Source organism: Stylophora pistillata, chromosome 3, assembly GCF_964205215.1.
Source record: "Stylophora pistillata chromosome 3, jaStyPist1.2, whole genome shotgun sequence".
Classification (NCBI taxonomy): domain Eukaryota; kingdom Metazoa; phylum Cnidaria; class Anthozoa; order Scleractinia; family Pocilloporidae; genus Stylophora; species Stylophora pistillata.
The window spans coordinates 31,005,965-31,021,737 of record NC_142521.1 but is presented as its reverse complement, the minus strand read 5'-3'; the positions used below and the strand labels follow the sequence as shown (position 1 = coordinate 31,021,737).

Genomic DNA, 15,773 nt, shown 5'->3' with positions numbered 1-15,773 from the left:
AGTAGTAGAAATAAGCAGTGGAACAAGAGAGAGAATAAAGAAGAAAATTACAGAGTCTCAGTACTTCTTGTTAATTTGCCAAGCGAGTGGTAAAACCCCTCAACAGGTAGGTAGGTATGTATGTCTGTATGTATGTATGTATGTATGTAAAAGCCCTATAGAGACCCTCAAAGGGTCAAAGTAACAAAAATTTACATCATCATACCCCTTCTTTGTTACTTCGAGTTAAAAAAAGAAATAGAAGAAAGACCAGGCCGTGAGTTCATCAGTTCATGATTATTTCTAGCAAACCTAACATCTGTAAATTTGCGCAATTGACGTGACTTTTCATCATAGCCTGGAAACCATTTTCTGATATTCTTGCCTATTTGTCCAGTTAATCATAAAAGAAGAACTCTGTTACAAAATTCCGAGATAAAAAGTCTTGTTCGGGCACATAGTGAAACTTAAAAACTAAATCCTAAGCCTTTTTTGAGAAAATGCTTCAAATATTTTATCGATAACGAGTTCAATTGAGTACTCGATCGCATGCCAAATAGCACTGCCACTTCGTTTAGTCAATCTATAGTAAAGAACTCATTGAACAAAATTCTGATCTGAAAAGTCTCTTTCTCTGGGTTCATTATGAAATTTAAAAACTAAATCCCTAACCAAAAATGGAAAAATAATAAAACTTCTCATCGATTACGAGTTCAAATGAATACTCGATCGTGTAATACCCCTAAAACCACTCAAAGACACTTAAGGAAAAATTAAAAATAGTCTTATATTATGAGTTTTATGGAAATTGGTTGCCTCTGACTGTTGTTATTTCTGAAACAGACGTTTCGGCTAATGCTTAAGCCTTCATCAGTGATATGAAAAACGAAGATCGTTATCATACGCTATTTAAAGTTAAAAACGTGATGCGAAGCTTGCGGGCGTAACTATGTATTTGATGCTCGCGCGAGGTCTTTATAGGCTTCTGGAAGTACGATGTGATCATTCCCGGCATTCTGATCCAAAGTAGAGTGCCAAGCTTCAAGGAAAAGTCTCTCGTGGTGATTAGATTCGAAACCAACGACCCTGACGTTTGTAAAGTCCATGTTATGGTCGATAAGGTGGACATGGCTTGCGACTTTGGAGTTTAAGTCAAAACCTGCAACTGCCTTCGTGTGCTCCGCAATTCTGGTCTTTAGTGACATTTCTGTTTGGCCATAGTACTTAAAATTACACTGTGTGCAATTGATTTTGTACATCATGCCTGACTTCTGGCATGGTGTACAAAATCAATTGCAAACAGTGTAACTTTAAGTTCTATGGCCAAACAGAAAGGTCATTAAAGACCAGAATTGCGGAGCACAAAAAGGCAGTTGCAGTTTTTGACTTAAACTCCAAAGTCGCAAGCCATTTCCACCTTTTCGACCATAACATGGACTTAACAAACGTCAGGGCCGTTGGTTTCGAATCTAATCACCACGAGAGACTTTTCCTTGAAGCCTGGCACTCCACTTTGGATCCGAATGCTGGGAACGATCGCATCGTACTTCCAGAAGCATAGAATGACCTCACGCGAGCATCAAATACGTAGTTACTCACGCAAGCTTCGCATCACGTTTTTAACTTTAAATAGCGTATGATAACGATCTTCGTTTTTCATATCATTGATAAAGGCTTAAGCATTAGCCGAAACGTCTGTTTCAGAAATAACAACAGTCAGAGGCAACCAATTTCCATAAAACTCATGACACCTCCTGACTACACTTTTTCCCTTTTTAAACATAGTCTTATATTACTTTGGTCCATTTGAGTCTGTATACGATCGAATCCTGGTTTGGTCCCTGAAGTTTTTTCTCCATCGGTGTTGAGTCTTGTCTTTTTTCTGTGCAAGTCTTTGTCCAACATTCACAAACTACAAGGAAAAAATTATTCAAATTAAAATTAAAACTTGAGACAGGAAAAATTCCTAAAATGTTAAGAGCACTATGTAACACAATTTGTATAGCATTTCTACGTCGATACAGGTGCCATAGGATTGTAAGCCTTAAAATAAAACAAAAAAAAACTTCATAGAGTCGTTTAAGTATTACAATAGTTGACAATAAAAAAAAAGTTACACTTACATGTACATCAACTGAAGTCTAAACTTATGAAGCGTCCGGTATCGGTAGGTCCAGTGTGACGTCATCACCAATGAGTACAAATGGTGCCCAGTATCGTACATTTTTGAACTGTTCGATTTCTCTTATGCACTTCATAGCTTGCTGAAGAGCTTCATTGGCTCTCTTTCCTGCCACAAGTTCTTTGTAGAAGTACTTCATGAATTCCATCGTGGCCTCGTCACCAAGCGCCCACAGAGCCACCAAAACAGAGCGAGCTCCGGCACCAAGAAAAGATCGCGCTATGCCAATTACTCCTTCAGCTGCCTTGATTTCTCCACGAGCGCTGTGACAGCAGCTCAGCACAACCAGCTTTGCCCGCAGGTGAGCATTTGACACATCCTTCATGGTGAGAAGATAATCTTCCCTGGCAGGAGTCTGTGATTTGCGGTTTGTTCGTGGCGCCAGGATAATTTCTCCTGTCTCCATCCGGCCACATGCTGCGATGTGCACCAGAGCAACTGACGAGAGCCGCCTCAACACCTCATCTTTTATTGCCTCCTCTCGGATAAGCGGAGTAGAGCCAAGGATGTGGCCAATCATTTTCACCTCTTTTTCGGCACATGGAAGCGGAGCTAATCTTCTTCCGTCAAAACGAACTTCAACCAAACATGGATTCCCCACGAGTAGCGCGCCGGTCTTATTGTGGAAGTCGTCTTTTGCACCAACAATCAACTTGAGAGTGGTCAAGGATGGAATGACACGAATTCTGAAAGACTCGCACAGATACTTTGAATTGGAGTCCATCAGCGCAGCAAAAGGGATCATGAACAATGATCGCTGGGGAACAAAGATAAGTTCATGACCATTGATCAGGTCGGCAATAGGACCAATGATGATGTCATACAACTTTTGCAATGACTCCCTCTGGGGAGACTCGGAAAGGTTATCAACCCCTCGTTCACTGGCCAGTTCGTCATCGCAGGGCTCAACATCGAGTGGAAGATTCTCGCATTTGACCAGCGAAAATCCGAATTTCTCATTGTTTAGCTTTGCAATGAAGTTTTCGGTCGAGTAACCATCAGATCCATAATCGCGAATGTTTATTTTTCTGAAGTGAACATCGTTACCGATCTGGACAACCCAGAAAAACATTTGTTCATCAGTAACTGTTAGGAATACTAAATTCGATTGAGCACAACCCACAGGTAATTGGCAGACAGGCTTCTCAGGCAGGTGTGACAAATAGCATGGTTCTCCAGAGCCATACTCATAATTCACCATATCGTTTAGAGCTTGAGCGCTTGCTTCATCAGCTACAAGTAGAGCGTCGACAATTTGACCTACATTCAAATGCAGATTCCATAACGCTGCATAAGCATGTTCCCGGGAATCACGGTAGGTAATCTTCCACTCTTCTTTAAATTTCAGACCAGCTCTTAGCTCATTATATATCGTAACGCTGGACTGGTAGTGCTCAAGAGAACTAAGAAGACACCCCAGGTTTTGAGAGACAACTCCAAGGTTAAAAAATGATAAGGCTTTCATATCTTTGTTTCCCACTTTCTTAGAAACTGCTAGGGCACGTTCGTGGTACTCGATTGCTCTTCGAAAATCGCCTAATTTATTAAAGGCACTTCCGAGACCGACGTAAGACATCCCCTCTCCTGCCTTGTCTCCCACTTCTTTTTTAATTTCTAATGCAAGTTGTTGGTACTCGATAGCTTTCATAAAATTTCCTAACCCATGATAAGCCATACCGAGATTGCAATAATTCTTTCCCTCTCCAGCCTTGTCTCCCTCTTCTTTAGAAATTTCTAATGCAAGTTGTTGGTACTCGATAGCTTTTCTAAAAATTCCTAACCCATGATAGGCATTACCGAGATTGCCATAACTATTTCCCTCTCCAGCCTTGTCGCCCACTTCTTTTCTAATCTTCAATGCAAGTTGTTGGTACTCGATCGCTTTTATAAAATCTCCTAACCCATAAGAAGTACTACCGAGATTGCCATAACTGTTTCCCTCTCTAACCTTGTTGCCCACTTGTTTGGAAATTTCTATTGCAAGTTGTTGGTACTTGATAGCTTTTAAAAAATTGCCTAGCCCATCATAAGCATTGCCGAGAGCGCAGTAGCTGTTTCCCTCACTAGCTTTATCTCCCACTTCTTTGAAAATTTCTAATGCAAACTGATGGTACTCGATAGCTTTTATAAAATTTCCTAACCCATGATAAGCATTACCGAGATTGCCATAACTGTATCCCTCTCCAGCCTTGTCTCCCACTTCTTTGAAAATTTCTAATGCACGTTGTTGGTACTCGATAGCTTTTATAAAATTTCCTAACCTATAATAAGCACTACCGAGATTGTTATAACTGCCTCCCTCTACAGCCTTGTTGCCCACTTCTTTGAAAAGGTTTATAGAACGTTTATAGCACTCAATGGCTCTTCCTAACTCTGTACGGCAGGCATAGGCCAAACCAAGGTTAACGTAAGCGCCGCCCTCCAAATATTTGTCTCTGGCTACTTTGGCAATGTGCAGAAGTCGTTTAAGGCGGATGACATCTTGGGTATCGTCTGGACAATATGAGACATTTTGCGTCTCCTAAAATTTTTGCGAAACTTTGTAAGAAATTCTGAAACGTTTTTTGAGCTTTTGCAGTAAAACGGCAAAAAAAAAAAGAAAGGAAAAAAAGTTAATTGCAAAAGGTTTTATTTTTATTCCAAAGGAAATAAATTAACAGGTAATTTTGATTGTTGGCCGTAACAGCCATCACCCCCATTGAGACTCTCATGAATTTCTTTGCAGTTTGGTTTTACTGCTAAGATTGACAGGGACTCGTTTGCCATACACTTAACTAAAACACCACATGGTGTTTCTTCTGGTGCACTCATTTATATGAGAAAAATAACAAGAAGTGAAAATCTAGCGAACTTAAGAATATGTCCAAACTTAGCCTTGTTTAGTTCTTTTTTCTGTACTTTTTGTTATCCTCTTAAAGTGAATTTAGTAAATACCAATTTCCGGCCCAGAATCATCGCGGGATACTCACTAGTTTCTTTTATATATTACTTTTTAGAGAGAAGGAAAATTTAGAAAGAAAAGAGCCACGCTGCTCGTATTTGTTTTTCACACTTACTTGACTTTTCGCTGAGTAATTTCTAAGGCTGCCCATATCTTCTTTGTGCTTTGTTTCTTGCGCTGCATCATGCAGCTCACCAACGCATTTTATCGATAAATCCAGTAACTTCTTGTTATTGTTATCAGTCTTCATCGGGTTAAGCAAAAAAAAAAAACACTGATTTACAAAGTTTTCTTCTGTTTACCCCAACGCACTGCGACCTTACTCTGAATTCCAAATTATTACTTTTACCCTAACACCAAAGAAAAGACAGATTTCTAAATTTTGCGAGCATGTTGATCATTTGTGTATCCTTCGTTGGGTTTAAGCCACACAATGAGAGAAATCTCGTCCTACTTGCTTGGAAAACATTTTGAAACGCAATCACTTTTCACCATGAAAAGTTATATTGAAGTTTGCAAATATTGCTAGACGTATCTAAGTAAGTAAGTAACTTTATTTCTGAGTCAAATATAAAGACCATCCTGAGAAAAAATCCTAATAAGGGACATGTAAGAGAATAATGGTATCGTTTGAGTTCGATTAGTTCAACAATCGAACTCGCAAAAAGAGCAGGTTGCATTAACCTCCAACCAAGGATTGAGGTTATTAGCCGGATGTTCTGTTTAATGTTATAGCCTATTTTCTATTTCGTTAAAATCGCTTTCATCGGTAAAGAAAGTAAGAGCGGCGCTTCCGACAACCGGCATGTGATTTCGACGATCGTCGATATAGAACTTAAGTCTATCTTGCGACAACAATAGCTGGAGTGTGGTTTCTAGATGATAGTAACGATTGCTGAATATTTTTGCAGCGATCATATCTTTAAAACTTTTCTAGCTTTTTTAAATATTACCTAGTTACCACTTCAGTTTCAATTCTAATTAGGCGGTGTGTACGCGACTGTTTGCGGAGGCAGAGTTTAGCATATATTGATATTCTGGTGGGAAGTTTAAAATAGGTCACAAGCATTCTCGTGGGAGTCTCCAAAGGACACATTTGGAAAGACCACGGCGATGCTGAGCAAACGTTTTCGAAATTCGCGTTTTGCGACCACTTATAAGGTTGAAATCTCTTGAAAATTTCTATGACGCTTTCTAGAATGTCAAATAAAAATAACCGTATAGTAAAAGAGAAATCTAGCAATTGAGTAAAGATATTTTACGCCTGAAAGTGCTCTGAGATCGACTTCTCATACAGGCAGGATGCTAACATAGTCAATTTTCAAGGCAAATTTGCGACCTCTTCTGAAAGCGCAAGAGCAAAGTGAGAATGATACACTGTTGAATTGACCTTTCTTTTTTAAAAGCCCTTTGGTAAAAGTAGCATTTGAAAAGTAGTTTGTCCGTAAACGAATAGAACGTAAGCTTTCCTCGACATTTTAAACCCTTTTCCTCTTTGTTTGACAATCGTTTTCTAATTAGCTTTTGAATTTAGCGCCAGCGTCTCAATAAAAGTCCTGGATATGTCGCTGAATTCTGGGCAATGCAGGTCTTACTCTTTTGTTACATCACTCTGCCCTAACTATTTGAGTAAAGTATCGTTAATTAACGCAGAATTTATCATTATCATTATTACTATTATTTAACAATTTTTTTTATTGCAAAACGTAGAAAATTATTTTGTGTCCCTCTGATTGAATTGACTAATCACAGCGCGCGTAGAATTGAGAAATATAATAAGTAGAAATATATACATTATTCAGAGTTTTTTTAGAGGATACTGCCATTCGTTTTTCACACCAGATTCTGGCTGCTTCATAGACCTGAACATTGGCTCCTAGAAAGAAAGTTAGTCATTGAGCCGAGAGAAATTCATCCAAACACAGAAACGAGTATACGAAGAAAACCGTCTGAGTTGAGGATCAATAGTGTGACTCTTTATTAAGACTCAGAGTAATGTTCCTTTTTTTTTTTTTTTTTAATCTTTTCGTCCTTACAGCTAGTCTACAGGTTATTTCAGCAGAATCGCACGATCCTAGCTTGACAACAGAGTTTTTAAGAGTCTCGAATTATTATGGCTCTTTCTAATTGCACCTTCTCTCATTTGCAATAATGGTAAATTACAATCATTTCATAAATTTTCTCACCTGATAAAGCGTCGTCGTAGACATCCAGTTTATGCTCAAATAGCTTCGAAGTAACTTGGGCATCCTCTGTGGCTAGAATGCAAAGTAAAGCAAGTTAGCTTATTTGAAGACAATATTTGAACAGTTAGGTAACACTTTGCTTAGTTCTTATTAACCGAGCGGGAGGTCTGTATGGGAGAATCTTGACCGAGGTCGCCAGTACAGACCAAACGCAATGAGGTCTGCACCAGCGACCGAGGTCAAGATTCTCCCATACAGACCGACCTAGCTCGGTTGATAAGATGTTTATTATATGGCTGTGTCTTATATGCCAATGTTTTATATTCTTTGTACCTTTTTTTTCTAAACCGGTCTAGATGCCGGTCTAGACGGGAAAATCTAGACCGCTTTCATTATTGATTTCTGCCAATCAAATTCGTGAATTCGGTAGTTCCCAGTCCTTGTGAGACACTGCCATACAATAAAATTTATTAATGCGTAAGTGACTCATAATGTTAAATCACAATTCTGCTCAAAAGGCGAAAGATTTGCGATTTGGATCAATATGCATAAACACCATCGCAGACAGTTCTTTAATTTATATTTTTCTCACCTGTAGACGTATTGTCATCAGTTCCTAGTTTTTCATCAGGTGGCGGAATTTTATCTTCCGCCAGATCTGAAAACAAAAAAGAGAGAAATAAAGTTTGACTTTACAACCTCACTGTAGTACATTTCTATGACAACACATTGAAAAAGAAGTTGTTTTGTTCTTTTGTTGTTTGTTTTGTTTTGTTTTATTCTGTATTATTTTGTTTTTGGCGAATAAGGTTGAGTGAGAGAGGATACGTTTCTTTATTAGAATTGTTTATTTAGTGACGTCATCTTTAACCTTGACCAATAGCCATAAGATACTATTTTCCATTCCATGCTCACCCAAAACAATGCGAGCATTCCAATATCTCAGCTGTACGCAAAATGTTCGTTAGTTGCATGAATCTGATTTAATGGCCATCGTAACAAGAGTCTCCCACAGTTTAAGAAGGCAGGTTCGACTCCTGTTGGGAACATTCACAATCTCTCTTTTTTGAGTGTGCGCGTGTTCCTAACTATAGATGATAGTGGAAATCAGTCATGTCCCACCTGATGAAGCGATGCTTTGGACGTCCAGTTTCTCCTCAACTGAAATCGAGGAAGCTTAAGATACAAAGACACAATGTAAGTTAATGATTCTCTAATTATGAAGTCTGCTAACGGATTGAAATCTTCGTTGTTATCGCTGAGAAAACCGTCTTTATTTTACTCGGAGTTTTGGACAGTCTACGAGTTTGCGGGCCAAGACAAGCTGTTTTCTGTTGTAACTTATCCAGAACAAGGAGTGGAGTAAAGATTTCCTCTTTCCTGCTTTTCTAGTCTTTTAAACCTATGCATTCTCAAGGGCTTCTGGTTTGCTTCTGCTAAAAACTCGGCGTTATATTAGATAATCAGCCCTCTGTGTATCCTAATTTACCAGAGAGATATTTACGCTTTAATAGTATTATAAAAATGTAAGAATAATTCATGTACTGATCTGTTTTGGTAGGGAAATGCGTAAAAGTTCGTAGAGAGCGAACCTCAGAAAGCGGGCTAGAAACACAAGCTAGAAACATTCTATCAAGTGTCCGTGGTCACCTAAATGCTGTCAAAATTTCGCAACCTCGTGAAAAACATCTCTTATATGGACGCTTGGAAAGGGAATGAATTCATAATTTAATTTTTTCTCACCTGTAGACGTATTGTCACCAATGGCTAATTGTTTTTCAGGTAATTGGATTTTATCCTCTGCCATATCTGAAAATAAAAAGTGTGAAAAAAGCAAGTCAAAAGAGAGTGTAAATAAACGTTCCTCTCGAGAAAATTTCCCTGAAATGACTGCTGTATATAAAGCATTCAAAAACAAAACCACTCTCCGAAAGAAGACAGGTGATAGGGACGTGAATCAGCAGACCTGGAGCTGGTAGATAGATTAGTGCATAGTCGTTAATTTCCCGGGAAAATAATCAGCCATCTGTGTATCCTAACTTATAGAGATCTTGGGTTTAATAGTATTATATAAATGAAAGAATACGCCATATTAACCATGTAAGTAGAATTTCACAGCAATGTAAGAATAAAAATGTAAGAATAATTCATATACAGATCCGCAACAAGAATCTTATCTCTGTAAATTGCGATTCCTACAAAGTCCCATTGCACAACTAAGAAATTTTTTTACGATGGAGACCAGTAAAATAAACAAAAAAAATGCTCACAGAAACAAGGCAAACTAAGAAAGGAAACTTTGTTTTGTTTTCGTCTGGGAAGTCTTTTTGTGAGCCTCGAGATCATGTTCTCGACGCAGTTTTCCTTGCCCGAAAACAAGCACATCGCATGCAAGCTTCATGAGAACAGCTAACAACGCGAAAAGTATAATCAGTGTTTAGAATATATAAAATACTCACTTCAATAACACAGGGTGCAGAGAGAGAATTTCATCTATCAGTGACAAGATTCCTGATGACTTGATAATCTAGTCCAAATAAAACCAAATAATTAGTTAAGAAATACTCACTTCTTTTTCAATCTATGCGCTGTTGAACTACGCATTGGGAATATATTTAAAAACCAGACCCAGGTGATCAGGAACGAAAAAGGGTGCGGACAAACCATGTGGCAAGCCGAGAGAGCGTACTTCGAGAGAAATTCTTGTTTGTATTGGTTGGGTGGTAGCACCAAGCTAGTATTTGGGAGAGAAACGGGTTCGTTAAACTTCCGTTGCGTAGAGCTTTTTTTTTTCAGGCTTACTTTTTCGTTGATTGAAGTCCGCCCTCGAAGATACTTTATACTTGTAGTCTAGAAAACTCGTACATGCCTTTCCTTTCAGTTTTATCAGATTCAAAACTTTAACCAACAGATACTTCATAACAGCAATTCTCCTGGCATCAAGAAATTTCTTTACTTTAACAGTTTCTAGGGACAGTATATATTTTATGAAAGATGTTTTTAAAAAAATAAATGAATAAAGATAATAAAATTTTACATTGATATCGATCATTTCCTTCTGAATTTCTTCGACTTTGTCGCAGAAATGATTTTTTTTCGACGGCCTATGAAGCAAAATAGGATCTGCAAATGCATTTTAGACATATGAATTTCATTGCTCAAATTGGCTGGAGTAAGCCTCTATCTTTTGTCTGAAATTTTCATCATCATAACCATTATGGCCACTGGTATGCTGCCCCATAGTAGTGCGATCTGGTACAGTGTCCTTATCCTGTAAAAGAAATTTAGGAAAAAGTGTTTATGAGCAAAATATTTGGACGAAGACAATTTGCGTCATCAATCAAAGCAAATTCAAAATGGCGTGACACAACAGTTTTTTCAGTTAAAAGGAATTATTATCATCTTCAATATTTGGCAAACTTGGGAATGTGCATTCGATCGGTTTTATGGATCAAAGCCAATATAAGAAAATGGATGTTGTTGCGAAATTATTCACTGTTTTTTTTTTTTTTTTCCATCCTGTTGCTATCATTTTAAGCGACAACTCTATTTCGATAGCAACTTACGCAAAAACTAACATTCGTGCAAAATTGGCAATAATCGAAAAAAATTGAACATTTTTGGAGTATAGTTGATACGTGATGGATCACAAACGCTGCGAAGAAAAATTGATTATATCTTTGGAGTATAGTTGATAGGTGATAAATCACAAACGCTGTGCATTCATTTCCGCATCACGACCATATCAAAATTTGTTTGGCATATTTTTTTTTACAGTACTTCACACGATTAAGTTAATTTCTTACTGATGTTAGCGCTGAACCTAACGATAGTTTAATTTTAATCTTTACTTCGTCGAGCTCAGCACGAGAAAAAAAATAACTTCGGCAATAACACACTACTTCATACACATTATTTTAAAAGCGTCAAACAACTGGAGGATCTAAAAATGTTGTTTGACTCGTCATTTCTTGCCAAACGAATCAAGAAGTACCGAGAACAAAAGTGTGAAGAAAATAATGCGAAAAAAACACGGAAATCACTTCGATTCGAGAAGACTTTCGTATTATTGGAAGCAAAACAAAAGAGTTCATATCATCGAGCCGATATAAGAAATAAAAAGCTGAGCCTTCCTGAATTTTTGTTCGAGCGCGCGAAAGTTTCAAGCAAACGATTGTTCGAGCTAACGGGAGCGGAAGTCGGAATGCACTGAGATTATCCATTTAATTTCTTAGAGCTAATATTGGAAAAGGTGCAAATTGCAAAGGAGACAAATCGTCAAGGACATCATTACCTTAGATATAACAAAAAAATCCGATATTAATTAACAAACACCCTACTCTTACCTCAGAAGTTTCGGTTAGAAGTCCGTCTTGCTTTCTTGACACCAGCTCCACATGAAAAGTTTCCTTGCTGCTTCCAAACTGTAATCACCAAAGTGTCAAGGCTTCGCCGCACGATGAGATTCGAATAAGTTCAACGGTACTTTATACTGTTTCTCACCGTTATAATTAAATTTTGAGGAGCATTCTGCACTTTTCTGTTTCTGTGTTGTTCCAGTTATTTACTTCAGTTTCACAGGCAGTTTTATCTTTTCGTGTAGATCCGATCATTACTCATGTGCACCTTCGAAATCGAAACAACTGGCCGTGCATGCGACTCTGTCAACTTTAAATTCCACTGACAATCTCATTGTGTCAGGAAAGGAAATTGCAATTCTGTTCCAAGGTTCTACTTTGTACACATTCATACTCAGTTTTATACGACCTCGCACTGCCACTTGAATCACAAGTTTCACGATTCCCTGTTGAGAACTTCGGAGTTGTAAAATAAACGGAATATTTATTGCAGTTAAGTTAAGAATCATGAGTTTTCTTGTTTTTAAGATTATGAAATGTAGTTTAAAAATGAATCACGAATATCGAAAGAAAACATTTTCGTGAATCATGGATCGCTAGAGTAAATTAAAAAGGCGGGAATCACGTTTCTTGCCGAGTGTCAGATTTCTTCCGTCCGTGTACATATACACGTTTTGGTTTCTAACACAAGATTCGTGATCCGCTCACGATTTTTTCGTTATGATTCAATGTTATGCCAGATTCGGTTTAATTTTCCTCCTATTCTGGATATGGTAAGGATCTAGAGTTTTGTTTTCTGAAATCCTGTCGCAAAAATAAGGAAAAAAAAAAAAAAAAGAAGGAAACTCGAAACTATCAGACAACAGCATCGTAAATATTTATGTGAAAGGAAGTTGTACGCCAAATCAAAAACAAGTACAACAAAAACATATGATAGTAAACACAACTTTTCATTCCTTTACTTCGGTCGAAAAATGTTACAAAAGCAAAGAACGAGTGACAAGAGGATCAGTATAAACCTCCATCTTAAATAGATTTTGCGAAGTCAAATGTTTTAAAAAATAGACACCTCCTGCACGAAATTGCTCGTCTCTGTGTCGGAACTTCTATCACGATGATGCATCCCTAATCATCATTTAGCGGGGGGATAATCTCAATGAAACTGAATTTGTAACGACGACAACTCATTTGCATCAAAATCAATAGGTGGACAACAAGAAAACAAGAAAGATTAACATGGCATATAGAGATTTATATCTACCGTCGTCTTAACCATTTCCGGTCTGTCATTACCTAAACCATTGCCGGTCTATCAGTGCCTTAACCATCGCAAGTCTTCATTTTTCGAACTTATGGTACTTCCTTCAACAGCGGGGAGGATGATCTTAACCAAACTGAATTTGGACAACGTTCAAGAGGTCATCCGCAAGGGCTTGCGGTTTAAGAGTTTCCTTTTTCGAGCACTAAACAAGGTCAGTGCAAGAAATGGAGAGATTTGAAAGTGGGGTATTGTTATTCAAACAGAATTTGATGAAAGTGATACAGTTTTTTTCGATTCAGGCAACGTTTTTGTGCCTTCTTCGATGGTTCATCGGTGAATAGTCATTGTCAGTCAGGGTCTACGCTATATAACCCATGGTACGAGCCCTTAAATTGATCCCTGCTCATGATCAATCGAAGAAACATGGCGATATCATAAAAAGTGATTTGAGTTTTTTGCTTCGTCTAATATCCAGATAACGAACTTGAAACGTTTTGGCTTGGTTCGCGAGAAGTTGGAAGCTGGAGCATCCAAGTAGATTTACCGTGTCAATGAAGTTCTATAAAATACGATGACGGGTCAGGTTGAATTATTTTTACTATTTCCATGCAATAAACAATTAAAAGATATTACAAAGCCTTGGACCCTCTTTCAACGAGGTGACGCCTGATCTCTAGAGTCTAACTGTTAATTTGCACATTGTATGAATGTGTGGTCCAGATCGTGAGGAAACATTTACAGTGTGGCCAAGCTATTGGTAAAATCAGTTTTTCCCTGTAGTTGCCATTAATCAGCATTCATCAAGGCGTTGTTACGTGTACGAATGACCAACAAATGTCCGCTAACAAAGCATACATAAAAATAGACTCCCGCGTACGATATATGGCACGCAACAAAAATGTAACAACAAGCAGTTACCCATTTCAACTTTTATTTAATTAAATAAAGGCTGATAGTTTCGAAAGAAACTGTTTGGGGCTGCGTCGGTGGGAGTAACGAAATAATTTGGATATATCAACAAAGTTGAAATGGTAAATTGGCCACCGTAATGATTACAAAAGCTGACGTTTCGAGCGTTAGCCCTTCGTCGGAGCGAAATAGGTTAGAGATTAAGTTAAGCAGTTCATAAAGCAGGCTTACAATCCTTTATGCCGTGTAAGTGTTCATCGTCTTGATCAACCTCCAATTCCAACTTCCGCCGACTGAAGACCACAGCGCTTGGCTTTCTTGATTCATGACTTTCTTTCCGTGTACACAAATTCTTCCGGAGGACTTCATAGTGAACTCTGTATTCTTTACCTTCTTCCCTTCTCGGCTATCGTCTTTTTCTTCTCTTTCTTCTCTCCGGATATCGCAAGGTCAAAAGGTCATAGCCTCGTCATATCATAGCTTCCAAAAGTTCAGTCAGCAAGCCACCAGGGTAAGCCCTCGGGCAAATCTCTTTCGTACTTCTCACAAGCCAGCTTTTGTACATTTACTTTAGTTATCTAGAATGTTCTTTAACTATTTATAGCGTATTACAAGTTGTACTATTTTTGGAAACTGCTGAGTCACATGAAAGAAGTTTCTGGAATATTACAGATTATAGATAATTCTAGAAAAGTCTGGGATTGCGTGACAGATTAAGTGAAAATAATTCGATCCTCGTAACAGCGTTCATTCAATCAGTGAACGCAATTAACTTTAACACACTATAAATCCTAAATGTCTTCCAGGAAGAAACGCTTTACAATTATTTTACTTTAGTTGAATTTTTCCCTTCTTGCGATTGTAGACATTTCTTGAACGATTTCTGCGGTTTGTGTGAGTGATTTCCAGGCTTGACGCGAAAGTATGTACAAAGGAACGTTCATGAAATTACTCTCAAACCAACGAGTCAGAAGTTGCACCTTCCCCTCCCTGTAGGTTATAAATTTTCTTTTTACTTTTATCTACTTGAGCATACTTTGGTTCTTCTTATGGCTTTCCACCGCTGTCAAGGTAAGACGGCGGGACAACGGAAGGTAAAGCCTGGACACCCCCGCCTCTGTCGACACCTGACCCATGGTCGATTTCCCTACAGTCACCCATATCTTACATTTCCTACTCGTCTCGCGCGTTGTTCGGCGTTCTTCGCCGCCGACCATCGTATTCGGCTTCGTGACCATCTTTGGAAAATCTTGGGGGTTAGCTTTTTTGATCGGACTCGTATCGCGGTTCCGGAATCGATGTTTCGTTGGATCGTATGGGTTGTAGTTCGTTCTTTCCGGATGGATGGGGTTCCTCTCTGAGTCCCCCATAGCATTGTTACCTTGATCGCCGTAGGGCCGTGGGGTAGGTGGAACATGACCTTATTCATCTACTATTTCTTTTGTGAATTCCCAGCCTTCCTTCTTGAGAGAACTTCGAAGAGCTGGTACCTGTGGTGCACCATTGAAAACAGCATTTCAAAACATAACACAAACGCAAGGTTAAACCTACGTGGAACTGATTAGCGATTTAACATTACACAAACCCTGCTTTTAAGCCGCTCATTCACGTTTTAAAAAACGTGAATAAGCCCCAGTCTTGCTTTTGTTATTGAGTCCCACTTTGAAGTAGGTAATGAGACGAAACAAACTTATCGTTATTTTACCAACAGATCATTGTTAATAGAGACGATTAAGAAAAAAGGGAAAAACGAAGAGTAGCTGATAAGGATGAAGCTACCCAAACTTGGAGAACAGAGGAACCAACAACCTGCAAGAAAAAATAGACAAGGAAACTGTATTTAGATTCAACTAGCTTCGCACGAAGTTTGCGACAAAATTTAAGAAAAAAATTGACCTTCAGTTGGTAGAGTTTTAAGTCGAGGCGGGTCAATCAGCGGCCTAAGACCTACTTCTAC

The 15,773-nt window shown here is 38.4% G+C and overlaps 1 protein-coding gene across 1 annotated transcript; it reads right to left on the bottom strand.

Moving 5' to 3' along the window:
- Positions 1-1,669: 1,669 nt before the first annotated feature.
- Positions 1,670-11,823, bottom strand: LOC148735600 (uncharacterized). The gene is made up of 10 exons (XM_088755679.1): positions 11,635-11,823; positions 9,748-9,815; positions 9,032-9,097; positions 8,411-8,464; positions 7,881-7,946; positions 7,289-7,360; positions 6,923-6,978; positions 5,218-5,346; positions 2,103-4,682; positions 1,670-1,891 (listed from the first exon to the last, which is right to left on the bottom strand). The coding sequence occupies exons 3-9, from the start codon at positions 9,093-9,095 to the stop codon at positions 2,127-2,129; spliced, it is 2,997 nt and encodes a 998-aa protein (XP_088611805.1). The 5' UTR covers positions 9,096-9,097; positions 9,748-9,815; positions 11,635-11,823; the 3' UTR covers positions 1,670-1,891; positions 2,103-2,126.
- Between the last annotated feature and the right edge of the window lie 3,950 nt (positions 11,824-15,773).

Excerpts from the sequence above, each read along its gene's own strand:
- LOC148735600 (XM_088755679.1), bottom strand. The coding sequence starts at position 9,095 with ATGGCAGAGGATAAAATCCAATTACCTGAAAAACAATTAGCCATTGGT. Across the intron at positions 8,465-9,031 it reads TGGTGACAATACGTCTACAG|CTTCCTCGATTTCAGTTGAG; the intron begins GTGAGAAAAAAT and ends TTGTATCTTAAG. Across the intron at positions 4,683-5,217 it reads ATTACTCAGCGAAAAGTCAA|GAGACGCAAAATGTCTCATA; the intron begins GTAAGTGTGAAA and ends CAAAAATTTTAG.